This window comes from Papio anubis, chromosome 5 (assembly GCF_008728515.1).
Source record: "Papio anubis isolate 15944 chromosome 5, Panubis1.0, whole genome shotgun sequence".
Lineage (NCBI taxonomy): Eukaryota > Metazoa > Chordata > Mammalia > Primates > Cercopithecidae > Papio > Papio anubis.
Window position 1 is genome coordinate 80305145 of NC_044980.1, and position 27904 is coordinate 80333048.

Genomic DNA, 27904 nt, shown 5'->3' on the forward strand with positions numbered 1-27904 from the left:
TTTCTCACAGACACAACTGTGCATAAGCAAACATGAATTTATTTTTTTTATTGGGTCCTAATTTACCAGTTATGCTGTGACAAATTTATGTTTTTAAAACATTATTTGCTGTAAAGTATAACTGACTATATTTGAAAATAGTTTATTAGGTATCCATGGAAACAGACAACTTATTAGTTGTTCTTGGGACTGGCAAGGAAATCTTTCTGTGAACGTTGTCTGTGTTCTTCGAAATTATAAGGAAACATTTCTGAGAATTTCTTTGGAAAGTAAAAAATCATTTATGTGTTATGTATATCTAGATTTTGGTATTTTAAGCACTTTGGCTTTTAATTGGTAATTTTATAGATTTTTTACTTCATTTCCATCAAGAATGTATGAAATAATTTTAATGTTTTTTAAAATTCAGGATCAAGAACAAGTACTCAATGACGCAGTGGATGGCAAGGAAATTTATAATACTATCCGTCGTAAAACAAAGGATGCCTTCTATAAAAATATTGTTAAGAAAGGTTATCTTCTGAAAAAGAGTAAGTTCAGACTTTCATCATTAACCCATTTGATAGAGATGTTGTAAATATGGAGCTCCGAACTTATTGTGATATATATTTAATAAGTTTTGACATGAGTTATTAGTAACTGACACTTGTTTAGAGCCCATATATAAGAATTCTTCAAAATTTAGAGTGTAGGTATATTTAAAAGTCTATATTTTCAACCAGAATGTTTCTTCAGCCCATGGTTTCTTTTTGTTTTTCTTTCTCTCTCTTTTTTTTTTTTTTTTTTGGAGGAACTCCTTATGGCACATAGCACATTCATAGTATTGATATTTTACAGATTTACCTCAATTTGACATAAAGACATGTTGGGGAATTGTGGGTGGGGGTGTGCTTTAGTGGAAGAATTTTTTCCTGAGGACTGTTAAAGAATTACTCCAAAACAAGAATTTTGACGATTTCCTCATGATGAAATCTCTGAAGATATAAAGTATTCTCAACATTTACTCTGTGATTAAAACAAGTAATGTAACAAAAGGCATTTTTGTATAGATTTGTTACAGGCATTTTCTCATTATGTAAGAATTGGCATATTACATAAGCTTTGGAACAAAAATTGATTCATATTTTTAGAAACACTAATTTTAATAATATGTAGAATTTTGCAATTATTTGGCTAAGAGAAAATAATAATAATAATTTTTTTAACAGGCAAAGGAAAACGTTGGAAAAATTTATATTTTATCTTAGAGGGTAGTGATGCCCAGCTTATTTATTTTGAAAGTGAAAAACGAGCTACCAAACCAAAAGGATTAATAGATCTCAGTGTATGTTCTGTCTATGTCGTTCACGATAGTCTCTTTGGCAGGTAAGAGACTGGTTTCCTATTTTTCTTTCGGGATTGTCTTAGTAATAAAATAGTGGGTATAAACAAAGCAAACCAATTTTGAGAGCCCTAAAATTACCTTCTAACAGTAGTAGATGTACTTTCTAGGTAATTTTTGCCTTCCTTGCTTAATTTTAGACTAACATATGCATAAAGTCTACTCCATTGTATTGCATAGAAATCTTTGGCATGACATTTCCTGTAGTATAAGGCATGTTTTCTCCCTGCCCCCACCAGCAATCTTTTGAGTGACTGACTTTGAGTCTTTGTCATCTTTCCTCTGTTTTTTTCACATGCTGTAACTCAGTGTACCCAAGAGTACTAGGTGCACTCAATTCTGCCATTAACTCTGTAAGCAAGTTCTTGAGAAAAGTTAACGTTAAAAAATAATCTTAAAATTGTCTTGATAGGAAAAATGTATTTGAAATTAAAAAAAAAAATTCTTCTTACATTGATTTCTTGGATTTAAAAAAAATGAATATAAATGTATAAGCTGAATCCTAAACATCAGAGGACAAATCCAGCTCTTGATTACATCTGGATTTTTGCTCAAGAACAACGGCCTTTTACCTTTCACCATTAGTACTATCAGTAATCCATCCCAGTCTTTTTAGATGTACTTACCACTTTTATTACCTATTGTCACAATTAGTTAGAGAAAAGGCAGTTAAAACAAATGTTTCAACAGCTTGTTTTTCTGCTGCAGGATGGCATTTCTGTGAGGCAAATCTACGTTTTATCCTGTTGAAATATTTCTCTTAAGAGAAATACCTGTAAAATATATAGCCTTGTCATTTCTTTTTTCAGAGTGTGTTTAGGAGATCACATTAGTGTTATTTGTGATTTTGACAGTTTTTTAAAATGATCAGATAGGTTTGGGGAATGCTGATTGAACAAATAGTTTTACTTATATATAGCAAGGCTTTTTGTATTCTTAGCTAGTGTTTATATTGTGAATCTCTAAAATAGTATGAATTACTTCATAAATTCACTTTACAAAGATACCCTTTTTTTTTCCTTGAATACTCTCTGATACCTCATAAAGAGTTGTTCCAAAAAACACAGATTGTGCGAGACAGGATTTCTTGAGATTTTTCTGCCCCTTTTTCACAACCTGAGAATCTTAGCCTTCAAATGTGGTTGATTCAGGTCTCTGGCTTTTCTCTTTAGTTCTACTCTGCACCCTTCTTGTGGGTTGAATCCTTCCTCAAACCAGTTCCCTACATAGTAGCAAGGTGGCAAACAGCACCAGAGAAAGGGCCGTAAGCATTCACTCCCATAATTATTAAAAATCTTGAAAATATTCTGTTGAGCCACCTCTCAACCAATTTTTAGTTCTAGGTTACCTGAGGTAGCAAAAGGAATGGGATTATCCCGATAGAATGAGGAGGCCCTTTTGTGCCCAGATCTGTTCCTAGAAGTGATCTCACCCAAATAGTGAAGCTGCTCTACTTACCATATGTATGGGTGAAATGGATATTGGAGAGACGACACTATTCACTACTAAATGTAGTTTATTATCGTGAAAACAATTAAAACAGTAAAAGTCGGATGATATTTTGGGAACAATTTCATTGAGATCAGTAATATGAAATAGGTGGTTCTTGATTCTTGGAGGATGGGTATGAATTTATTTGGATAGTTAAGCACAGCTTCCTAACCAGTGTTCCATTAATCAGTGTAGGTGTCCCTTGAGATACTAGTGGTTGTAAAATCCTATTGTAGTACAAGTATTTAACAGATGTTTTACATTTCAAAAATTATAACACTTGAAATCATATGATCCCTGTATAAACTGTTCCAATTCATTATTTTATTGGGGCAAAAGAATTGGTACATAACACTTGGAGACAGAGAGCTTTTTATAGTGGCTATACTTCAGTACTTCCTACTTTCTTGTTCAATCATCCAGGTACTCTGAATATTACTTTTTTCACAGCTTGTTAATCATCATGAAGCTACTTTTTATGTTCAAGCAGAAATGTCTCATTTTGTTTCTTACATTTCTTTCAATTAACAGGGAAGTTAAAATTGTTGTAATTATCGTTGTAAAATATATAAGGAGGTTCTTGAAAAGAACATAATAAATTTATATATTTTTCATTTTTACTACTTTATAATTAGCCTTAATGTACTGATATTAATTTTCCCCCAATAAGGGCAATTTAGTGACTAACATTGGCAAGTCATTAGACTCGTAAGATGAAAAATAATTTTTAAAAAATGTAACTCACTAGGCCCCGAAAAAAATACATTTGTTAAATGTATTTCTTTAATACTTTGAAACAACGAAGGTCCTATGGAAATGCTAGTTAATGACTGATGATGAGCCTTCATGATAGGAACATTTAAAGATTTTATGTCAAGATTATATATATGTTTGTCTGTAGACCTGAATTCCATATTAAATAATAGAATGAAATGGAGGCTGTAATAAAATCTAAGCTGCTTCAGTTGCATGCGTTTTCAGTTTTATGTGAGAAGTGGAATCAAAATACCTACTGTTGCATGCTGAAGTATGTTAGCTGTCCAAAAGAAAAGTTTTGATAAAAGTTTATGATTACAGGAGAAAAACTTTTGGGGAATGATTCTCATTTTGCAGGTTTACTGAAGAATGAGTAAACTTCGTCAAATTATATGTACAATACAGAAAGATACGTGTTTTGACAGTTTATGGATTTAAGGCAGAAATTCAACCTGGGAAAAATGAAGTTAAAAATGATTCACTAGTGATACTTAAAACTGGAATTATATGAATCTTAAGGAAGTATTAAGAGGAATATAGCAATATCTGTAAAACTGAAGAAAAGCTTTAGCATTAGTTTATATGAACAGATGCAGTTAGATTGGAAATCTGTTGGCACAATCAAAAGAAAGGTCCACATTACACTTGACAGTAAAAGAGAAAGAACTGCTAGAGTAAAAAGAAGGATCAGATCCTTGAAGTACAAGTTGAAGATTCTGAATGATTCCTATTCTGGTTAGTAACAAGAAAGGAGTTTCTGTCTGGTATGGGGAAAAGCAATAAATATACTTTTATCACTTGCTATGAAGTTGTAACTTGTTTCTTGTGCAGTTTCTTGTTGAAGGTGACTTAAAAGAATATGAAGACATTAAAAAAAGTCTTTGTCATGAATTATATTTAATGATACCAAGTCTGAAACCTAGTATGAAAAAGTTATGTTAATGAGAACTAAACTCAAGTCTCTCATTTAGAAAACAGATTTTTCTTTTAAGGTTGGGCACAGTGGCTCACGTCTGTAATCCCAGCAACTTTTAGCCATTTAATCCTGATGCCTGTAGTGTCTACTTACTTTGATTGAATGGTAAACATTGTACATGAAAAACTATGGAAACTATGGATAATAATGTTACTATGTCCAGAAAGAATTGTTCTTACGGATAGTGTGGGGATAGTACACCTTGTAAAGGCTGTTCCATTTCTGATTTGCCCTTATCATGAAGGCATAGCCCTTCAGGGGTCTCAGTGGAAAGCCTGAAATTCATTTTTTCCCCCTCCCAGCACTGTCAAACTACTGGATTTGTAGTTAGTTTTTTAGCCTTTTAGCTACTATTTTCTGCTTAGCGTCTCAGCTACACAGCTTAGGAATTGGCAACTGCCTTGAATGGAAAAGCTGTGGAGAATGTCGGGTTCATTATAGTATGATCTTGGCTCCTCAAATCTTAGCTGCTTTGGTTGCTCTCCAGTGCTTTCAAGCAGTTGTTTTTTTTGTTTTGTATTAATATTTTAAATTTTATCCAACTAGGATGGTTAGTCTGATACAGGCAATATTTAGAATTGGGAGTTTCCAATTCCTATTTTCCATGATTATTTTTAGGACATTCTCAAAGCATGAAAAGATAGTCTTTAATAAGTGTTAAGCCTGTCCTCTGTGTATTTTTGCTATGGCCTCCTAACATTAGCATGATACAAAATCTTTGTTTAAAGCAGGAAATAGAAGTAACATTTATTGAGTTCCAAAAACATGCAGGCCCTTAGTAAAGATTTTATCAATATTTTCAAGTCTAGTTGGAAAGATAGCACATTTTCAAAAGTGGTATCAAATGATTTATAATACTAAAGGAAGACAAGAACATTTGTTGTACACAGCTGTTCACTTAAACTCTAGAACAGCATATGTATAAGGAGATGATGTTTCCATTTCAACAGGTGAAGAAAAATGATCAGTTTAGAAAAATTTGAAAATATAGAATCACCTGCAATCTCCTTAGAGATAATTACTTAGAACATTTTTGGTCTAAGAACATTTCTAGGCTTTTTCCAGTGCATATAAAGTTTTTCAGATTAGCTGTGTGTAGTTGTAGCAATTCAGCTTCAATTTGTTTGTAACTTTATTTCTAATGTCTTTTACAATTAATTGAAATTGCTTTAGTTTACACTTTGAAACACTGATAAAATTTTAATAGTGCTGACATAAAGTTTTCTAAAATATATACAGCTGACTTCTTTTTAATAATCTAGTACAGTGGAATATTATTTCTCTTAAGAATTATAATTTTATGTTATTTATTGTGTTTTGGAAGCTGGTATAAATATTTTGCTGCTTTTTGTTAAGCTTCCTAATAATTTTTGTTTTTATTTTAAAGGCCAAACTGTTTTCAGATAGTAGTTCAGCACTTTAGCGAAGAACATTACATCTTTTACTTTGCGGGAGAAACTCCAGAACAAGCAGAGGTAAGAGTACTGTTTCTTCAACCACTGTAAACTTTTATGTTAGCCCATGTTTTCTTATTAACTGAAATAGAAAACGATTGCATTCAAGATAAAGTGATAGAAGCCCTGAAATCTAATCATCTCTTATTTTAAGGAAAGAGATTTCATATGTAAAAAGTTTTCTGAAAGAAATGCAGAAACAAACACAGTGAAGGGTTATTAGGAATGAAAACTCCATTTTAAATTGACCTTTAAATACTCTATGATGTTGAGTCCAACTGAGAATGCTCGTTTAAAATCCTCTCTGCATAAAGGCTGTAGATAATCTCAGTACAATCCAAAGGTAAGCCAGTTAGTTTTGCTAACAGGCATTCATTATTCTTCTTCACTGGTTGAACTCCATGTCTGAAAATAAAAGTCAGTCAACACAAGGAAAGAGATTTTAGGAATCTATTCTCCCAGCCAAGTCTACATATAATGTCTACTTTAGATTAGCTATTGATCCATGTGCAGTGTCCTTCTTATAGCTTCTATTAAGTAATTTTGTGAAGAAATAATATTAAAGAAAAAAACTCTTTAAAAAATATTTTGCAGCAAACGGAGATGCCACCTCTATAACAAAAGTAAAAAAATTAGCTGGGTGTTCTGGCTTATGCCTGTAGTCCCAGCCACTGGATAGAATGAGGCAGGAAGATTGCATTAGCACAGGAGTTTGAGTTACCGTGAGTAAGATTGAGACACTGTACCCCAGCCTAGGCAACAGACTGAGATACTGTCTCTTAAAATTTTTTTTTGCTTTCTTTGAACCCTAATACTTCTGGGGTATATAGTCGTATTTTACACAAATATGGCTAAATTTCGGCTTATACTCTAATGAAGGAACTTAAACGTGGTTAAGAAGTGAAAGTGGCTTTGTTGGAAATATAATTTGCCAACCCTAGATATGAGGAAGATGCCCTTAAAACTGGATCCTAGCATGAGACTCATAGAATAAACTTGAATGAGCCACTGTGTTTTGTAGCTCGTAACTGAATGTCGTATTTCACATCTTTATAAAATATCTCATTTAAATGCTCATTTCACATGTAATGCACATAAAATTTTATGGCTATGTATCCCTAAGTTTTAGACGAGAAAGGTAGGGCTCAAAACATTTTGGTAACTTACATGATTTTTTTAAATGTTAGAAATTGAGTTAGAAATTTTAACTTCAGTATCCTATTTTCTAATCATTTTACCATCATCCGTCTTTCTGAATAAAAATGTGTCACATACCATAGTGACATTTCAGCATGTTTTGCAGCCTTAGAATATGTTTTAAATGTATTTATACATAATATTTATATATTTCCATAAATGGTATTTCCAGTTTTTGTCGATTTGTTGGGCTGTGGGGGTCTCTGGTTATTCTCTTCTATTTCAAAAAGCTATGGTAACTGATTTGGTTTTAATTTGCTGTAATATAAAGACTGTCTCTAAATATTGATAAAGTTCAGCTTCACTGAAATAGCCAACTAAAGACATAATTGAATAAAGCAATAGAACACAGCTTTCCAGAAACATGTAAAAACCAAAGTGAATATTTAGATTTATTTTTAATAAACCTTAGTTCTCTTCTTTCCCCCAAAGCACTAAACATTTAAAAAATATGGCTGCAATTTGATTTGAATATTAGGCTAAAATGATTTTTAAAATCTAATGTTATATTTAAAAGCTTAAAAATAACCCAAATCCCCTTATACATTTCTGCCTGTATCATGGCCTAAAGTATAGATTAGCATGCTTGTCATGGGATCAGTCATAACGTTATCAGTTGGTTTTAGAATCAGCCCTCTCCCCTTCTCAAAAAATGTATCAAATTCCACCTAAGCTTGCCTCAAGTGTAACAGCTTAATTATACTTGACAGTTAACTTCCCCAAGGTAGTATGTTTGGGAGAAACAGTTTCTTTCATGTAAATTTGATTTTTTGGCTAATTAATGGCCACTCGATGTGTTTAATACATAAATTCAAACAAAGATTTATACAGAATTACAACTGTTTTGGTTGTTTTATTGTTATTACTTTATTATTTATTATTTTATTACTGGTTATTGTTATAAAGTGCAATATAGTCCGAGAAACGAAAGGGCAGTCTAGAGAAGGAAGGAATTGTTGAATTTGAAAAAAAAAAAAAAAAACCTAACTGATGATTTGGAAACCAAATAAACTAGTGTATATTTCTTTGAAATGCTTCTTTTCTTTGTAGGATTGGATGAAAGGTCTGCAGGCATTTTGCAATTTACGGAAAAGTAGTCCAGGGACATCCAATAAACGCCTTCGTCAGGTGAAGCTTAATTTTCTTTGATTTTTAATTGTCACATTTTGCTCTAACGCTTCGCTCTTTTTATTTTTATCTGAACTGTTTTGGACATCATATCTTAGGAGGGGTTAAGCCATGCTGCCACTTGCTTTAGTAGCAGGAAAATGTTACTTCTTTATGAAAGAGAATGTTCTTTCTTAGTCCAAAATGCCAAATGTTAAAAACATAAGAAAGATTATTCTTCCACTTTAAATAACAATACTAAACCAACACAGCAGAAACTGTTCTGTTGGGCACTTAATTTTCCTTTAAAAAATTATTTTGGCCTTTTTCAAAAAAGTAGAACATTGAAAAGATCATCAGATTTATAGCACAAATCTCAATAAACTTTTTTGGGATTTTCATTTTGAAGAACAGCTTTTAAAATCTACTGCTTAACTCTTAGGAAATATTTAATCTTATTTGAAACTGTAACATGCCCTATACTTCGAGTTGTGGAGAGTTAAGCTAGGCTTTCTCTTTTTTGCCTTTACAAGGGTAACTTTATAACCTCCATTTCTTGGCTTTTTTTCTTTATAGTAATCCCTATATAATTGGAAGAAGTTAGGCAAATTTTGACATTCTCGAGGTTTTAAAGAAAGTTGAGTACAATATTTACTGACCAAAGTGTCTCCTGTTCTCTTCATGTGAATATCTGATAAGCTGAGTGATTAACATACTGTTCTACTGGGAGTGGATAATGGTTGACATTTAGGTGACTAAATAGTCCCTGTAACCGAAAGTCTGGCTCTTCGCCAGGGAAATTTAAGTAGACAGACAATCGCCATGTCTTCATAACATTGTAACATTTTGTAAGCTATCAAAAATCAGATTGGATTTTTGCAAATAAGAGCAAGTTGTATTTTGTATGAAACTTGAGCCATTAAACTGACATTTGCAGGTTTAACATAATCATAGCTAACATCTCAAACACTTTTTATGTATCAGTGGGCAGTGAGATTTAGTGATTTACATATACAGTTGGCCCTTTCTATTCATGGGTTCTGCATCACTGTAATCTACCAACCATGGGTCAAAACTATTCAGAAAAAAATACAATAAAAAGATACAGTATAACAACTATGTACATAGCATTCACATTGTATTAGGTATTACAAGTAATCTAGAGATGATTTACAGCATACAGGAGGGCATGCATAGATTTTATGCAGATACTACGTCATTTTCTATATGGAACTTGAGCATCTTGGGCTTAGTTATCTGCCAGGAGAGAGAGGTGGAGGGTCTTGAAATCAGTCCCCCACAGATAACTGAGGGATAACTAGTTTGTAATCCTTATTACAACCTGTAGTGTAGACTTTATACTTACATATTAGAAAGATGAGGCTTAGAGGGACAGATTTGTCCAAGGCCACACAAGTAGTATATGGCAAGAGAGAAAGAGGACCTGATACTAGAAGGTAGATGATCTAAGTTTTGGCATCCAAACTGACAAATAACTTAGTTTCTTTAGGTTTGTATCCTTTCCTGTAAAATAAGAAGGTAAGGTCAGTGTTTTAAAAGTGTTTAGCTGTGGAACTCTTCTAGAGAAATAGAATCTTCCAGATAAATATTATATAACATACGGGATTTTGATTTGAGTAGTGACAGTTGTTTACTTACATTAGTAAAGAATTTTCTTAACTTCGTTTTCTCTTTATCATTGTTTTATGGTAGAAAAGATGTATTTCATTATTTCTCCAAGTATATAGTGGGAGAAATAACTTGTAAAATAAAATTGCATTGTTTTATCTTTTTAGGTGGGAAGAATTATTTTAAATGTTTGAATGTTTTAAGTATGTCATATATAAAGGAAAAATATAACCAAAGCTCGTATTTTCTGAAAAAAGGGGAAAATAAATCATTATTTTTGGCTTTGTATCTTAGAGTAATTGCTTTTGAAATATGCAATTCTAGAAATCTGGGGTAATTTTTTTTTTTTTTTTTTTTTTTTTTTTAGGTCAGCAGCCTTGTTTTACATATTGAAGAAGCCCATAAACTCCCAGTAAAACATTTTACTAATCCATATTGTAACATCTACCTGAATAGTGTCCAAGTAGCAAAAACTCATGCAAGGGAAGGGCAAAACCCAGTGTGGTCAGAAGAGTTTGTCTTTGAGTAAGTCTTATTTTATCATTACATTAATCATTTTCTTTTACCATATTGCATTTCTTTCTATTTTTTTTGGTCTCTAAACCATCAGAACAAGGTACCATATTCAGGTGTCCTAATAACTATATATATATTTTTTTTCTGTTGTATTTGTTTACCTTTATTTGTGAAGTGCTATGCCCTTGGTTTTTCCACTTAGTTATTAACATGAATTATTAGCAAGTCAAAAAACTTTACTAATCCACACGTACAAAATGTTTACTAGGGTTTCCAGTACTTACTTGAATGAATTATTAGTTTAGGAGGTTAAAGATGGTAGGAAAAGTGTGTAATTTGAGTGTCTTCTGTATACCAAATAATAAAATACATTGTGAATCTGGTTTTAGGTCTAGCACACTCTTTTTTTTTTTTTTTTTTTTTTTTTGGCAGAAATGGGGGTTTATTTGATACTAGAACTAAAGAAATAAGGTAGTTTGATGCCAAATCATTTTGTTAATTCTTTTTCTCCTTGCTCCTTTAGTGATCTTCCTCCTGACATCAATAGATTTGAAATAACTCTCAGTAATAAAACAAAGAAAAGCAAAGATCCTGATATCTGTAAGTTGATACAGAAACTTTCTAAAATAGAAAAAGCATGTTTTATATACTTTTAAAATTCACAATGAAATAGTCTTGAAATAGAAATTTTTAAAAAAATCAGAAATGCGCACATAGTATAATTTGAGATAGTTTCTTTCTGCATTATTGTATTGATTATCTTAAAGTATTGATTATCAAGAAAGAGTATACCTAAGAAAGAAAAAGACCAACACGGTTCAACTGTACATACTGTTAGGCAATTAAGATTAAAGTATCTAGCCACCCTCCTTTCTCCAATGAATAGGAAGAATAAGAAAATGATTACAGTGGTCTTTTTGTAGGGCTTGCCCTCATCCCTTCTTTCTACTTTTTAGGTTTTTCCTTTTTTTTCTTTTGAGATGGAGTCTTGCTCTTGTTGCTCAGGCTGGAGTGCAGTGGTGTGATCTTGGCTCACTGCAACCTCCACCTCGCAGGTTCAAGCGATTCTCCTGCCTCAGCCTCCTGAGTATCTGGGACTACAGGCGCCCACCACCATGCCTGGCTAAGTTTTGTACTTTTTTTAAGTAGAGACGGGGGTTTCACCATTTTGGCCAGGCTGGTCTCGAACTCCTGACCTCAGGTGATCTGCCTGCCTCAGCCTCCCAAAGTGCTGGGATTACATTAGCATATTAGTAAAAAAGTATTCTATTTAAAAATTTCCCTTAAACTTGAATATATCATTTATTCACTTCTGGTAGTCAAAGGCTTCCAGTTCCTGTCCTCAGCAGCACAACTCCTTCCATACTGCTCTAAAGCAGTTGACAGTGGAATTTACCAGTTCACATCAGGGTGAATTAGGTTAATACCTTCTTAACACTCAGGCTTAGGGAAGGAAGTGATATGTATTAACAGACAGATTAAAGCCTGAATATTCCTCTATAAAATGTTTATTCTGTAATTTTTTGTAGTAATTTTAGTTTTCCATTACTTTTACAATAAAATCCAAACCCCACAGTAATGACACAGAAGGAAGGCCATACCTTACATTTTAAGTGCTCTCTTTTCTTTTTTCACTACTTTTCTTCTTAGCTACACTTCCAGATCTTGTCAGCTCAAGGGTTACCTGTTTAAAGTGGAGTTTTCACCTCCACAGGCTGAATTAGGTATTATTTAATCTGTACTCGAATAGCATTCACCACTGTTAACAGCACTTAATGCTGAAACATAATTGATTTCTTGCCTTATTGACTAAACTGACCTCTATGCAACTCAAAGACCACATCTCAATCATTTCTATACTCCCTACCTGTCAGAGTTTAGTGCACAGTAGACATTCAGTAAATGAATGAAGCAATTAAATATTGAATTTGTGATGTTATTGAAAACTCCTTTAATGAAAAGCATTTAACACCATAGAGAAGACTGAACACCAGAAAAATTTACTTGCATGACTATCATGTTATCTTTTTAGACAATAATTGCTTTTCTTCCCAAGTATTTATGCGCTGCCAGTTGAGCCGATTACAGAAAGGGCATGCCACAGATGAATGGTTTCTGCTCAGCTCCCATATACCATTAAAAGGTATTGAACCAGGGTCCCTGCGTGTTCGAGCACGATACTCTATGGAAAAAATCATGCCAGAAGAAGAGTACAGTGAATTTAAAGAGGTATTAAGTTATTTATCAATCTTGTTTTTGTTGGAATTAACAGAAACATTTAACATTTAATAAAAAATCTATTAAGCTAAACATAGTAATTCATAGCTTAGTAGCACACTGACACCAGAGAAAGATTTAAAACCTTGTTTTATAGTGTGATTTTGGTAGAAATAGGTAGATTACGAATTCATTCTATTTTAAATAAATTTATTCAGTGGGACATCATTTTAAATATAAGAACTTGTGAAAGAACATATTTCTTGTTAGTCTCATGGAGCATGCTTAATGCTATGTACTTTAAACAGTCTTTTAAAATGTCATTTTAGCTTATACTGCAAAAGGAACTTCATGTAGTCTATGCTTTATCACATGTATGTGGACAAGACCGAACACTATTGGCCAGCATCCTACTGAGGATTTTTCTTCACGAAAAGCTTGAATCGTTGTTGTTATGCACACTAAATGACAGAGAAATAAGCATGGAAGGTATAGTATGGCTATATTAGTGTGATACTTTAAGAAACTGGGTTTAGATTTTATATCAAGGATATATGGACTCTATCTCTGAATATACTAAATTGTTAAATTATATTGCAAGGTAAGTTATTCTGTTTTCCCTCATTAAAAATTGCAGTTGGATATCAGTTCTGATTATGTTGGTTACTATGGGGAGCTGATATTTCTAATGCAGAGTTTGGCAGATAAGTACTAGAAGCCACAAGAAAGTGGTATCTGTGTCTACATCAATGGCTCATAGTGCTTGACTGACTGGCATATTTAATTGTATTCTCTTGTTTATTTATTTATTTATTTATTTTGAGATGGAGTCTCAGTCGCCCAGGCTGTAGTGCAGTGGTGCAATCTCAGCTCACTGCAACCTCCACCTCTCGGGTTCAAGTGATTCTCCTGCCTCAGCCTCCCGAGTAGCTGGGACTACGGGCACATGCCACCATACGCGGCTAATTTTTATTTTATTTTTTAGTAGAGACGGGGTTTCACCATGTTGGCCAGGCTGGTCTTGAAATCCTGACCTCAGGTGATCCGCCTGCCTCGGCCTCCCAAAGTGCCAGGATTACAGGTCTTGTTTATTTATTCATTTCACAGAAGCTGGGTGTCAGTTGCATTTTATTTCTAACTTTTATAGATAGGTAGAGTTCCCAAGCTGCTGGACTCACAGTGCTTTTATGGCTTACAAAATAATCCACCGGCTCCCCCAATGCCCTCCCCCCCCCGCCACCCAGCACTTTGATTCAGTAATAGTTCTTGCTTCTAGGTTCCCCAAATAAATAGTAAAGTTTAGAACTATTTCCTTGTCATCACAAAATATAGATTTGTCAAGGAATAGATAAAATGGTGGTCCTTATTTTACACTGAGTTTATCTTTTCTGTAGCATTTGTATTTCATTAAAATTTTACTGAAACTCAGTAGACACGTTTTAAGCTAATAAATTAATCTAAACTGGGATTTAGTGTTATATCCTTAATTGTAAATAAACCCCAAAGTTTCAAAGCATGGGGTCAATGGGCAGGAAAGCTGATTTGTGGTCCTAATTTTGTCACTAGCTGTCTAACTGATCTTACATATAACAATTCTGAGACTTCATTTTTCCATATGAACATGGCAGTGTTAATCCCTTCTCCTGTTTATGATCTAATGAGGTAATACATATGAAAGTCTTACAGAGTTAAGTCTGTAGAAGTACAGGATGTCACTGTAATTAGTACTTCAATGCTGCATGCAAAAAGTACGTTTAAGTGGTTATTCCTTTTGAGGTAAAATGAATTCACTTAACTTCCAATTTGGTCACATTAGGTCAGTCCTTTACAAATAATCCTCTAATGTAAATATTTGTGTAGATGAAGCCACTACCCTATTTCGAGCCACAACACTTGCAAGCACCTTGATGGAGCAGTATATGAAAGCCACTGCTACACAGTTTGTTCATCATGCTTTGAAAGACTCTATTTTAAAGATAATGGAAAGCAAGCAGTCTTGTGAGGTAAGAATTTAATGTTTTAGTAGGTAATAATTTGTAGCCAATTACATTTTAAGGAAAATATTAAATTTCTAAAATTATTCCTCATAGCAGTTATACCTGTCTCTAATACATTTATAAAAATGTTCTGCAAAATGGACTTTTTAAAAGAGATGTACTTTATTTTGGGATTAAAAACCATCAAGTTGCACCAGAAATTCATGAAAATACTTTTATCATTTCCTCTACTGCACTAGTAATCTATATACTATTTATAGAAAGCATGCATAACATACATTGAAGGTTTTGTTAGTGACTTATCATATGACCTGTGTAGCACTTCATTACATCTAGGTTTGTCCTTGAAGGTTTTTTTGCAAGAGGAGAATTATGAGATAACCTTGACTAAAACAAAAACATCTTTTTAGGATTATTAAACCTTCAGTATAAATTCATAATAAACTATTAAGACAGTAAGTGGAATCTCACACATATATTCTCTCATTTTAATGGTAAAGCAGCTACAAAGAAATATATATTTTAGATCTGATACAAAAATCAGTTTAAGGAATTGTTTTCGACAGTGGACACTGGGACCTAGCAAATGTTAATCCTGCACGAAGGTGTCAATTCGTACTAACAACCTGAAGGGAAGAAATTAGTGATTTAATGTTGGAAATCTGGAGTAATGCCATAGTTGGCCCAGCGTAAGGATGACACAGAAGTGCAGCAGGTAGGTAGGGAGTCTCTGGACTTTAGAGATAGGAATTTGGACTTCCATAGATAAATGTACTCTGCTGACACTAGATCAGAAGGGTTACAGGAGAAGTTCTGAGAAAGGTTTGTGATTCTGCCTAAGACATTTGATATTTTTATTAGCCATTAAATAAGCCTCATTCAGAAAGGGCTTTTAATCAGCTTTTTTTACCCTCAAATAAATAGAATTGACTAACCACTGTTTGCTTTTCAGTTGGGTAACTGGGAATAAATGGTAACAAACCTACCAGAAGGAGTTCCATAGAGCAAACTACTTAAAAACTCCCATTTATACAAAGAAAAAAGATCAGTACACACAGAGATACTGAAACATAGAGAACCTTGAAAACTACAACTACTTGTTTTCCTCAATTCATTTGCATTTGTCATTGCCAACAATGCATTTCTATTGATTTATTCCTCCTTTTAGTTAAGTCCATCAAAGTTAGAAAAAAATGAAGATGTGAACACTAATTTAGCACACCTATTGAACATACTTTCAGAGCTTGTGGAGAAAATATTCATGGCTTCAGAAATACTTCCACCGTAAGTGGTGAAATTTTCATTTGACAAGAAATTGTGTATCTATGTCTTGAGAAGTTTCTATTTCTAAAACATGTGAAAGCTTTTCTGTTGTCCTAATATTATTATACTCTGAAAAAGTCATGGTTAATCTTTATAAGATGAATTATATTTAAAGAAAATAACTGTCTTAATAAAACCATCCATTGTTTTTGTACAAGCCAATATGTCTGGTTTGTATAGTAGCCTGGGGAGTGAATAGAGGTTTATAGTTTCAGATTTGAGATTGTAAAAGATATCTTGTCTATCCATTTAGTCTATACTTGATAATTAATCACTCTGTTAATATGCTTTTAGGCCTCCAGTATTAGTGAACTCACTTGTTTAGGTAGAAGTTAACGTAAGTCTAAATCTTTCTCCCCAGAGTTTGCAGCTAGTTAGTTCTCTGTATCTGAAAGTAAATGTCAGGAAGTTGACTGAATAAATTGATGATGATAAACTTAGTCGATAAAATTTTCCTTACCCCTTCTGAATGTCTCATTACCTGTGGCAAAATACTTTTTTGGGGGAAAAGGCCAGTTTTATTAAACTGTGGTATATTTGGGTAAATTAAGCTTTCGGCTGCTAGGAGATCAGTAGTTTCACTTGCTTTCTGTGTTGAGATGATTGTGTTATTTTGGCAGGACACTGAGATATATTTATGGGTGTTTACAGAAATCTGTTCAGCATAAGTGGCCTACAAATACCACCATGAGAACAAGAGTTGTTAGGTAAGGCTCATCAATTCATTTGTTAAATCACAAACTGATAGATGGATAATTGTGAAAAATTGAAGAATAACAATATACAATTCAACGTTTTTCTTTGACTTTTATGTCAAAGCCCTGTTGCATATTTTCTAAGTCCAAATGGCTCCTAAACTTAAAGTTACTATGAGATTTAGCTACCGTTTGCATTTTCTAAAAACATGAACATTCATTTATAGTCAAGTATTAGGGATTTTTAAACCCTTACAGGATGAGGTTAAAAGTTATACAACCAAAATCTGTAGCTAACTTCATATAATATTCTTCATACATACACACACACATTGATTGGCACTAAAACAGAAGAGCAGTAATTGACTGATTTAGATATTAATTGGTTTATTACAATCTGTGACTCTGAGCTAATCTGGAACCAGAACATGTGGTGCTGAAGCTGTGTTTCAGTCTGCTCATTGTACCATAATTAGGAAGAACTGTTTTGGCAAACCATGGAATTTGGGAGCTTATATAAAGGGACTTCATTATCATTATTCTATAGGAAGAACTGCTTTGGCAAATCATGGAATTTGGGAGCTTATATAAGGTTACTTAATTATCATTATTCTAACTTACTTTCCAATGAAGAAGCAGATCTGTCTGGAGAGGTTAAGTTGTTGAACAAAGGTTATATAGAAAGCTGGTGGCTAAGGCACAACTAAAGGTAACTTTCTAAGATCCAATCTGATATCCTTAAGTCTTATTTGTAGGCTTTTGCTTTTGTTAAGCATACTCCAACCAATACCCCAACTAATTCCAGGCAAATGGAAATTTAATGCAAAAGCATCATGGAATACAGCAGTTTTCTAATAATATAATTTGTTATTTAGAATATAGTCATGCCATGCTATATTTAAAATAATTAGACAACCATTAACACCATTATTACAGTTTGTTTTGAAAATGTGTGTTAATCCTGCCTCCAACCTAAATTTCGTCAAGGGTCTTCTATTTCTTTTTTTGGGGGGCAGATAAAATTTCTCTTGGTTATGATATGACATAATGTTTAAGTACTACAGATTCAGTTTTTGTTGGCATTAATGGTGATTGGGAGGAATAGAAAAGAATTATATTCTAGCACAGTTATGTGTGAGATGTAAATTAAAACTGTACTATAAATTCGTAAGTTTCAAACAAGTATAATTGTTAAGCAAACACAGCAGGAAATTGTAAACTGATGCAAGAGGGTGTTTTAGGGCATTTTTGCCAAGGTTATGTTTCAGGCTCATAGACCTACTGTGTATAATTATGACAATATTTTCAAGTAAAGTTTACACAATATTCTTTAAATTTGAGAAGTCCAAAATTAAAGACTTAATTGTTATTTTTTTGAGACAGGGTATCGCTCTGTTGCCCAGGCTGGAGTGCAGTGGTGTGATTTCAGCTTACTGCGACCCCCGCCTCCCAGGTTCAAGTGATTTTCATGCTTCACCCACCCAAGTAGCTAGGATTACAGGCATGCAGCACCACACCTGGCTATTTTTGTATTTTTAGTAGAGATGGGGTTAGACCATGTTGGCCAGGCTGGTCTTGAACTCCTGGCCTCAGGTAATATACCCACCTTGGCCTCCCAAAGTGTTGGATTACAGGCATGAGCCACCATGCCCAGCCAATATATTATAATTCCTATAAATGCTGTTTGAGAAGTAACTACTTTCTAAGAGTCCAAAAATTAGCAAACAGGTACATGTTCAAAGGTAAATGCTGAGAAATTGGGTAACCCACTCTAATAGAGAACAGAGATTGTGCCTATTAATGTCTAGAAGGAGTTGCGTAACTCATTATTTTGGGAATAATGCTTGTCTTTACATAGATTATGTCTATCAGTCTGTAGAAGGAATTGCATAATTCATTATTTTAGGAATAATGCTTGTCTTTACATGGGACAAGTAAGAGGTTATTAGTGTGGATTCTTCTTAAAAGGAAATTAGAGAGAAATTATCTACATGACAACATATCCTCCCTACCAGTGACTAAAGGAGGCATAATAGGAGTATCTATGCAAGCTTCATTTTCACACTGACATTGTCCCAAAATAAAATTAGCAGATAAAATCATGTATGACAGCTGTTAGTATAATTTTTGCTTTTGCTATTGTTTTGTAATTTGACATCTTTTTAAAACTTTAGAATTCCTGATGTCTTGCCTTAAAAGTTTTCCAGGCTGGGCATGGTGGCTCAAGCCTGTAATCTCAACACGTTTAGACCAAGACAGGAGGATTGCTTGAGACTACGAATTTGAAATTGTCCTGGGCACCGTGTTGAGACTCTGTTCTCTACAAAAATAATTTAAAAAAAAAATTAGCCAGGTATGGTGATGTGCACCTGTAGTCTTAACTACTCTGAGCCTGAGGCAAGAGAATTGTTTGATCCCAGCAGTTCAAGGTTGCAGTGAGCTGTGATTGCGGGCCACTGTACTCAAGCCTCGGTGACAGAACAAAACCCTATCTCAAAGAAGAAGAAAGAAAAAAAAAAAACCTTTCCAGTGTTCTATTATAGACATTTTCATTTATCAATAAGTCACCTTTTCTCTAGTGCAATGGATTATTATTTTTATATGAATCATCAACAAAATCAATGCAGCCAACTTAAGGCTGTTTTGTTTAAATAAATTAAGAAATGAGGATGTGTGAAATTCTGAAATTGTACAGAATTATGCTTATATAATATAAAAAGTTTATTTATACTCCTGTGGTATTTCAGAAATTCTTAGGGTTCCTGAGGATACTACTTTAAGTATCACATGACCACTAGGCCTGGAATAATAAATAGTAAGCAAGACAGTAAATACTACAGATGAACAACATTTTCCCAAAGTTAATCCAAATTCTAAATTGGGAAAAGTAATACATTCAGGAAGCAGATATATATATATATTCTTAAAATATGATGCTTTGGCTTACTGTTTTCTTAAAGCTTTCTGTGTCTGGGCTTCCTTTTATTGGTTTAGAGTGAAGTTTATGGTTCTATGAGTACTAAAAATTGTTTTATATGTATTGTTTTAATGTAACACATTATGTATGTGTTTTCTAAAAAAAAAAAAAAAAATTTCCCTCCCATTCAGTGGTTTTGTTTTTCTTCGACTCATCTGTCCTGCCATCCTGAATCCACGGATGTTCAATATCATCTCAGGTAATCAGCTTTTGATAAATTTCAAAATTCAAAAAATTACAATTAACAGTTTCACACTGTTAGGTAAGAATACTCTTAAAATAAATTAAATCTAGTTTTTTTTTTTTTTTTTTTTTTGATTATCCAATTCTAGTCTTGGCATATATAAAGTATTCCAAAGCACCCTTCCTTCCTTGTGCTTCTTCGGCTTTTTTCTTTTTGTTTCTTTTCTTCCATCTCATATCTGAGATGGCATGATTACACACATTCCACCTTTTTTTCTGACCCTATTGTGTCTAAAACCTTTATAATAAATAACTTCTTGTAGTCTGCAACTTGGCTTTTTCAAGTTGGGAAGAGCTTTGCCTAGCCCATTGCTAGACTGCTGCCAGCTGGATCTTCAAGATCAAATTAAATGGTATCTACAGTTAGAATAGTATTCTGTGCGTACGCATGAAGAAAGCAGTCCTAGTTCCTCCCATTAGAGATTTTTAAAGTCACCAGTTATATAGTGTAAATTGGCCATTTTAAACTTCAGTAAACCTGATCCAGTTTTATTACCCATATACCCATTTTGAGATGACTTTCAGGTGTTACACACTTCTTTCAAAGAAAGCATAACAGGGATATTTGTGACTTTGAATGTAATAATGAACCATTATAAACAGTAGGAACCAGAATTTTTACCTTAATAATCTGAAGCTCAAAATTGTATTAAAAATGTTTTGCGTCTCTGTAATTATCTTTTATTGCTACTAAAGTGGTTAAATCTACAAATCCATTAAGATTAAGGGTTTGAAATTCTTTTGGAGAAATTTATCTGAATGTTTGCCTCAGACACCACTATCTAAAACTAGGCAGTCAGGTAGATTATCTATGGGATTTTACTGTTAAATAATTAAGTTCCAGAGCTTATATTTAATAGACACCAATACTTGTCATTTACATCCTACTTATCTGTGTTCTACAGGGAAATGCCTCCTGATTTACCTTTAAAATATTTTAAAAGTTTATTAAATTTCATGTTTTTCTCCTCAAAATAAAGCAGAGGTCCTAGATTTTATCTTGCTTCTTGCGCTTTGAGTGAATTATTTGGATTGCAGATAATGTTGGGAGCAGGGAATTGCTCAGATTGCTAACCTGAGTAGGCTGAAACTAGCTTTGTGAACTGTCACAAAACATGTGAGAGTGACAGTCTTTTTTAGTGGTAAAGGTAAAGCTTTGAGGTCCTCTGAAATAGTATCAACCATTGGAAATTGCTGCGTTTTGTAGTACCCTTTTCACAAGCCTAGAAGCACTGATAAGCATATTGTTTTCCTCTTTTAACTCAAGTTCTTTTGAATTATACAGATCACAAATTTTTCAAAAAACATTCTGAGTTCTGAATGGAAGAATGGGTAGTACTGTAACAGTAAAGAAATGTTAAAGTGCTAAATTTATAATGGTTTAGCTGAAAGTGCTGTTGGAGTTGGTGTCATTAGCTGCACCCAATTCTCTTCCAGATTCCCCATCTCCTATTGCTGCAAGAACACTAATATTAGTGGCTAAATCTGTGCAGAACTTAGCAAATCTTGTGGAATTTGGAGCTAAGGTAAAAACATTTTGATACTTTAAAATGTAATTTATGACTGCAAGTTTGACATGATAAAACGATAAAATTTGGCTTAAGTGAAGTTTTTAAGCAATGAAAGATTATTTTTGTTGGTATGTTTGTGTTTAAAGCATCTTGTTTAAATTTTACATTTTAATAGTGGAATTTTAAAAAACACTTTAGCCATTATAGAAAACAAATTTTTCAAGGTCCAGTGTACTCAAATTCTCCAACTTTTAACATAAAAATAATAAATGAGTACATTTTAATACAAAAATTCATTAAAAATTTTATTTCACAGTAAACCTTCACTGTAAATATTAACTCGTTTTTTTGTTTTTTTTTTTTGACACCTACAAGTAACTGTACTATCTAAGGATAATGACTAATATTAAGTTGGTATCATATCATGCCTCCTGCTTTTGTCACCTAATACGTGACAGACTTCCTGCCATATGTGGAAATAGATAACTCTTTCATTATTCTTAATAATGGATATTTAGATGGCTTCCAATTTGTCCCTGTTATTGTTGTAACATATATCTTTACATACATTTCCTTTCATACTTGTTCAATTATTAGCTGAACTTAGGAGTAAAATTACTAATACATGTTTTAGGCTTTGCTATGTATTACAAGATTTCCTGTCAGCAACTTAAAATTCTTTTGTTGCTCCTCACAGCCTTGCCAAAACTCAGTGGGTACTATACTTTTTTCTTTTCTGCCAATTTGATAGGCAGCATATTTTGTATTTCATTGTTTTATTACTGTTAGAGAGACTTTCATTGTCTCTATCTTTGGAATTGCCTGTTGAGGTCCTTGTCTCATTTTCTTACTGATTTTTACGAGTGTGTTAATCTTAACCTTTTCCCTATTTATAGCATAGTTTTAAGTAGTCAGGATTTTAGTATGATGAACAGTAAACATGTACGGCCTAGGTTTTGAATTCATCTGAATCTTGAAGCAGGTTACAAATAAGATATTTTCCTATTGCAGTCTTCATTATATTGTATTTTAATTCCCTGTAATCTCTGCTGGATTCGAACCTATGATTTGGGGCCATGTTTGAGTGATTTTATATATAAGCAATTTGTGTCTGCCAGTCTGCCGTGTTATGATTTGTGCTTGGGTTCAGAATTTTCTTTCATTAAAAATGCCCATACTCCTCAGTATAGCCATTTGCTTATATACTAGAAGGAAAAGACTGTCATTATATGCTGCTACACCTGATTTATAAGAAGTATTGCTACATGTATGGGTTTTGCTATATTAATTTGGTGCGAAAGTAATTGCAGGTTTTGCTGTTAACTGTAATTACTTTTGCACCAACCTAATAGGTCAAATAGTGGTTTGTTTCCGCTGCATATAATAGAAGCATTCTATATTTCAGGAGCCCTACATGGAAGGTGTCAATCCATTCATCAAAAGCAACAAACATCGTATGATCATGTTTTTAGATGAACTTGGGGTATGTATATAGTTTTTAGGTACTTTTTAAAGACTTAGAGTTGGCATAGCTGAGTTAACCCATTTAAGAGTTGGCATAGCTGAGTTAACCCATTTAAGCAGCAATCTTTAGAAAGATTTTTCTATCCAAAACTAAACAGACAAAAAGCCTGCAAATTTTTGTCTGCCTTCCTAAACAAAAAACAGCATTTTTGTTTGTAATTAAAACTATTTATTCTTAAACCAAAGCATACATTATTGTGGCTTTTAGACTACTTCCATCATTTTTTAGGGTCCATCTTGTTTTTCATATCCTTTTAAAGCTATCACATCTGACTGCCATGACATTTTGTTGCCTCCTTAGCTTTTTTACTTTGCTGCTACTATGTGGGGCTTGAAGCAAGACGATGACACAGTTCTGACCAGGTTAAATAAGTAAATAGACTGAAAAGTCTTCTTTTCTAGGAATAAAAGACATGGATTTGGTGTTACACTTCATTCAGTGTGAATATCTATGCCTCATTGGGGCCTTGTTAATAAAATGTGATTACAAAATTATGAATGAGGATATTTTATAATTTCTAGGACCCTGCCTTTAAGAGTTAAATTTTCATGATTGTACAGATTTTCAGGTACTGAGTCAGTTTTAAACTAAACTTATTAATAATTCAGTTCATATATAGGGAAACCAGCAAGGTACATGTACATGTGAATAGAGCCAGGTATAAGGCATGGCATTAGGGAGTGCTAGGATTGGAGATTGAGGTGTCCATGTTCTGTCTTAATATATTCAGGTTCAGTTAAAAAGAACACCACAATTTGTGGCAAACAAATCAGGAATGCCTATGAGTCACTAGTTTAGTGTATGAAAAATTATGGCATAGCTCTATATAGTGAAATTGACAAGCTAAAAGTCCATCATGCTTCTGTATGTGAACTGGGATATAGTTGATCATTGGAAAACATTTTTACTATGTTTAAGGAACTGTGTGAGAAATTATGCCACACAATCTAGGATTTCATACTGCTTAGAATCCAAATATAATACTATTATATTTCTTTACCATCTGTATACCATCTTGTATAAGCCAAATTTATTTTTGAAGACCCACTTCAATTATTATCTCCTTCAGGAAGCTTTTGCTGAGCCCCAAACATGAAAAAAAGTAACTTTTGTTTTACCTCCTAAGCATCCCCTGCATATCTGTGATATATAAACTCTGTGTTGCTATGATTACTTTTTCTAAAGGCCTTTCTACTAGAGTCAGTTCTCTGAAGGCAAATATAGTGTCTTTCATCGCTATAATCCTTTAATCACTGAATGAATATATCCTGTATAACCGTGTTTCTCTATCCCATAGAAAACATTGTTTTGCAGTTTTTAGCAGTGTAAAGCAAATACTGTCACCATTTTACTGGTAATCCAAGCCTTTGTTAAATGTTATTCCAAGGCTTAAAATAACACTGCCATTTAGTGTTGATAATAAAGTACAGGTTGAGTATCCCTAATCTGAAATGCTAAAAAATCCAAAACTTGTTGGGCACCAATAGGAAATGCTATTTGGAAAATTTCCAATTCTGGATTTTTTGGATTTGAGATGCTCAACTGGCAAGTATACTGCATATATTCCAAAATCTGAAACACTTCTAGTCCCAAGCATTTTGGGTGATATTCAACCTATACTATAAACTTTAATTATAGTGACTAAGTTACTTTATGAACCTTATCTGAAAGTACCATAATTAACACTGATTATTCCCACACATTAGCACGTATTCTGAACACAGTCCACAGATAATGTCTAACTTGACATGTTCTCACTGCATTTTCATAGTGCAGTTCCTACTTATATGCATATCAACTTAGGCAAACTACAGGAGCTTAATAATGAAATTTCATCTAGGAATTTTAAGTATAGGCTGCATTTAATCCAGATTAGCAGTTAACCTACACTATTTGGCATATGTTCTATATTTCAGATATAAAGCTAATTGTTAGGAAGCCACATCCCCCGACCCTTATTTTTAGAATAGCAATAATATTGTACCACATCTGTCATGCTATGGAAAAAAATAGAATCTGGCTTTCATGTGAATACAAAGGTTACAGAGTCTATATTTTACTATCATTAATGCTGAATTTTATATTTCAGTAAGAATCTTCAGAATTTTAAGAAATTTGAGAATTTAAAAAAATTATCTAATATACTCAATTACAATATTTTCACATGAGACTATAAAGATTTGTATTTCTAACAAAAAATTAGTCGGGCATGGTGGCAGGCACCTGTAATCCTAGCTACTTGGGAGGCTGAGGCAGGAGAATCGCTTGAACCCGGGAGGCAGAGGTTGCAGTGAGCCGAGATCATGCCATCACACTCCAGCCTGGGCAACAAGAGCGAAACTCTATCTCAAAAAATTAAAAAAAAAAAAAAAAGATTTGTATTTCTAAATGCAATTTTACAATTCCCTTAAAGAACGTACCTGAACTTCCGGACACTACAGAACAGTCTAGAACGGACCTGTCCCGTGATTTGGCAGCACTGCATGAGATTTGTGTGGCTCATTCAGATGAACTTCGAACGCTCAGTAATGAGCGTGGTGCACAGCAGGTAGGCTTTCGCCAGCCTTCATTAACAATGATGTTTCAAGGATAACACTTTGAGAGGTAATAAATAACTGAATTCTGGTTAACATTTTTTCTTGTTACATTAAATTTTTGAGACTCTGCATTGTATTAACAAAAGATCTCAGCAGACAGAAATAACGGGCCCAGACTAAAATGATGTACATTTAATACTGAAAAACATCAGGTTTTGCTCTTGAGTCTGCATCTTAATTCTACTGGAAAGCAGTGTAACTGTTAACATACTTTGGCAACGTATGTGAAAATGGCTAGTAAGTCAGTATTGATTTTTTTTTTTCTTTCAGTTCCTGTCTCTTCTCTGTCACATACAGATACAGTGCATGGCCAAAGTGATTCTCAAATTGTGAAACAAATGATTATTATTTGGGATGTTTGTCAAATTCACATCCAGAGATTCTGAAGTGTGGCCTTGAAAGCTGCACATCTAGCAAACTCTTACAGGAATTTATAGGGATTCTGATGCAAGTGAACCATGGCCTACACTTTTGAGAAACAGTAGACTACATTGATAGACTTCTATCTGCCATCTGCACCAAACAGATACAGATTAGGATGTATTCAAAGAGACTTAACACCAGGTCAATTAAGATACTGGAGATACAGAACAAAATGGGTTACATTTTCAATGTCCTCAGCTGACATAAGGGCCACTGAGAAGAAGTGACCACACAGACAGTTTTGACTAGTTTCTAATGTAGTTTCAAGAGATAGTGAATGCTGTCACCGCACTGGCTAACCATTTGGCAGTGATTTTGTAGAAGGGATTAAAGCATTGAATTTGGTGACTGAGTTCTCTACAATCTGAGATTCTAGAATCCTCAAGTCCTGTTCCTCCCAGTCCCCCACCCCCCAGCTTTCAAAACTAATAATATGACTTGCCTTAAATATTAAATTAAAAGACCTTTAAAGAGAGGTAAACTGCTTCTGGCAAAATGTGATAGTGATAGTTCTGGCCTAAAAAACAGGAGCATGCCAAACACAAATTTCTGTTCACTATATATAAAAATTCTCTTAGTTATGACCAGAAATACTCAGCCAATGACTGAATAATAGAAACTTATGTTTTGAGTGGAATTGTGCTAATATTTTATGCATCCCTTTGCTTTGATATGGCTTTTTTCAAATCCAGGTTCCCATCCTGAAATTGCTGACCGAGCTTTCATTTATTTTCATACCATTTTTCCTCTGTCTAGCACGTACTGAAAAAGCTTCTGGCTATAACAGAACTGCTTCAACAAAAACAAAACCAGTATACAAAAACCAATGATGTCAGGTAGCAGCCTTCGCCCCAGTGTTCTGCATGGATTCATCATGCCCAACATGGTAATTCACTTCAGTATAATATCTCCTTTGCTCTTGCCAAAAAATAGCACACTTTTCCACATTCCAATGATGTGTGAGCTATGCAAACAAAATCCAAGATTCTGCTAGTGCATAACTATGCCAGCAACCTTGTAAGCTATCTGTGCAGGATATTTGCACTATTTCCACATGGAATCAATCTTTAACAACCTCTGAGCCTTGGTGTACAGATCACCTTTCACAAAACAAAATGCTATGACTGTATCTTGAACTTTGAAAATATATTTTCAGTACACCCAGTTGCCAAAGTTTTGCTGTCTCTTAGAGAAAGAACTATGAAATCAACTGACACATTCTCTTATTGACAATTGTGTATAACTGGATTGCAGACTGTTCTTACTGTAACTACTTCCTGATTAGGAATATGACCATTTGACTGTTCAATGATTATTTGTATTTACAGTTTCCAGAGTTTGTCATTATAATAGGAACAATCTTTGCTGTATACTTTTAAAAAATACTGTGCTATTTCTCTTGCTGGAACTGTTGAAAGAAAATATATAGAATGATCTATTGCTCATCAGCTTTATTTTTTAAACATACTACTTATTTTGTTGAAATTGTCAAAGACTGTATTTAGATCTCATAATGCTTTGTTAAATGTTTACAACAGTAAATAGTTTGAATTCAGTAAATATTATTGGTTGTTGTATTGATCAATGCATGTTACCCCTTCATTTCATAGACTACCAGTTTCTTTTATGTTAACTAGAATGTTTTTGTTAAAAGTTATTTGTTCATTATTTGTGCTACCCTACCCCTTTGATTATGCAGACAAACCTCATCAGCTGCCTAACTTATCCATCTTTGAACTTCTGACTACTTGTTGTATCTGCTGGACATTTAGTTCAACTGTATAGTTTTATTTACTTCTGTATGTGTATTTTTGTGAAGTATTCACAAAGGTTAAGTTAAAATAAAACCAAGGGATATCTTGCATAATTGATTACTTCTGTCTAAATAG

The 27904-nt window shown here is 33.5% G+C and overlaps 2 protein-coding genes across 5 annotated transcripts in view; one reads left to right on the plus strand and one right to left on the minus strand.

Annotated features, from left to right (window-relative positions):
- The window catches only part of RASA1 (RAS p21 protein activator 1), a 121844-nt gene extending 93962 nt beyond the window's left edge, over positions 1–27882 (plus strand). Inside the window, exons 10-25 of one of the 2 annotated variants that reach the window (XR_002522631.1) lie at positions 410–530; positions 1209–1365; positions 5992–6079; positions 8306–8383; positions 10359–10516; positions 11031–11107; positions 12564–12736; positions 13054–13213; positions 14585–14727; positions 15890–16005; positions 16696–16751; positions 19848–19915; positions 21397–21485; positions 22876–22953; positions 25409–25543; positions 26772–27882. Coding sequence is in view for 1 of the 2 variants with exons in the window: in XM_003899903.5 (XP_003899952.1) it covers positions 410–530; positions 1209–1365; positions 5992–6079; positions 8306–8383; positions 10359–10516; positions 11031–11107; positions 12564–12736; positions 13054–13213; positions 14585–14727; positions 15890–16005; positions 16665–16751; positions 19848–19915; positions 21397–21485; positions 22876–22953; positions 25409–25543; positions 26772–26855 (1812 nt within the window). In the remaining variant the exon portion in view is untranslated. Of the gene's footprint in view, positions 1–409; positions 531–1208; positions 1366–5991; positions 6080–8305; positions 8384–10358; positions 10517–11030; positions 11108–12563; positions 12737–13053; positions 13214–14584; positions 14728–15889; positions 16006–16664; positions 16752–19847; positions 19916–21396; positions 21486–22875; positions 22954–25408; positions 25544–26771 lie in introns of both variants that reach the window. The other variant, XM_003899903.5, reaches the window with a different exon arrangement.
- CCNH (cyclin H) overlaps positions 2880–27904 on the minus strand; it is a 46048-nt gene continuing 21023 nt past the window's right edge. For 2 of the 3 annotated variants that reach the window (XM_021939538.2, XM_021939537.2), the window contains 2 exons: positions 9729–9886; positions 2880–6463 (listed from right to left, as the gene is read on the minus strand). The gene's annotated coding sequence lies outside the window, so the exon portion shown is untranslated. Of the gene's footprint in view, positions 6464–9728; positions 9887–12486; positions 12690–27904 lie in introns of those variants that run through there. The other variant, XM_003899906.4, reaches the window with a different exon arrangement.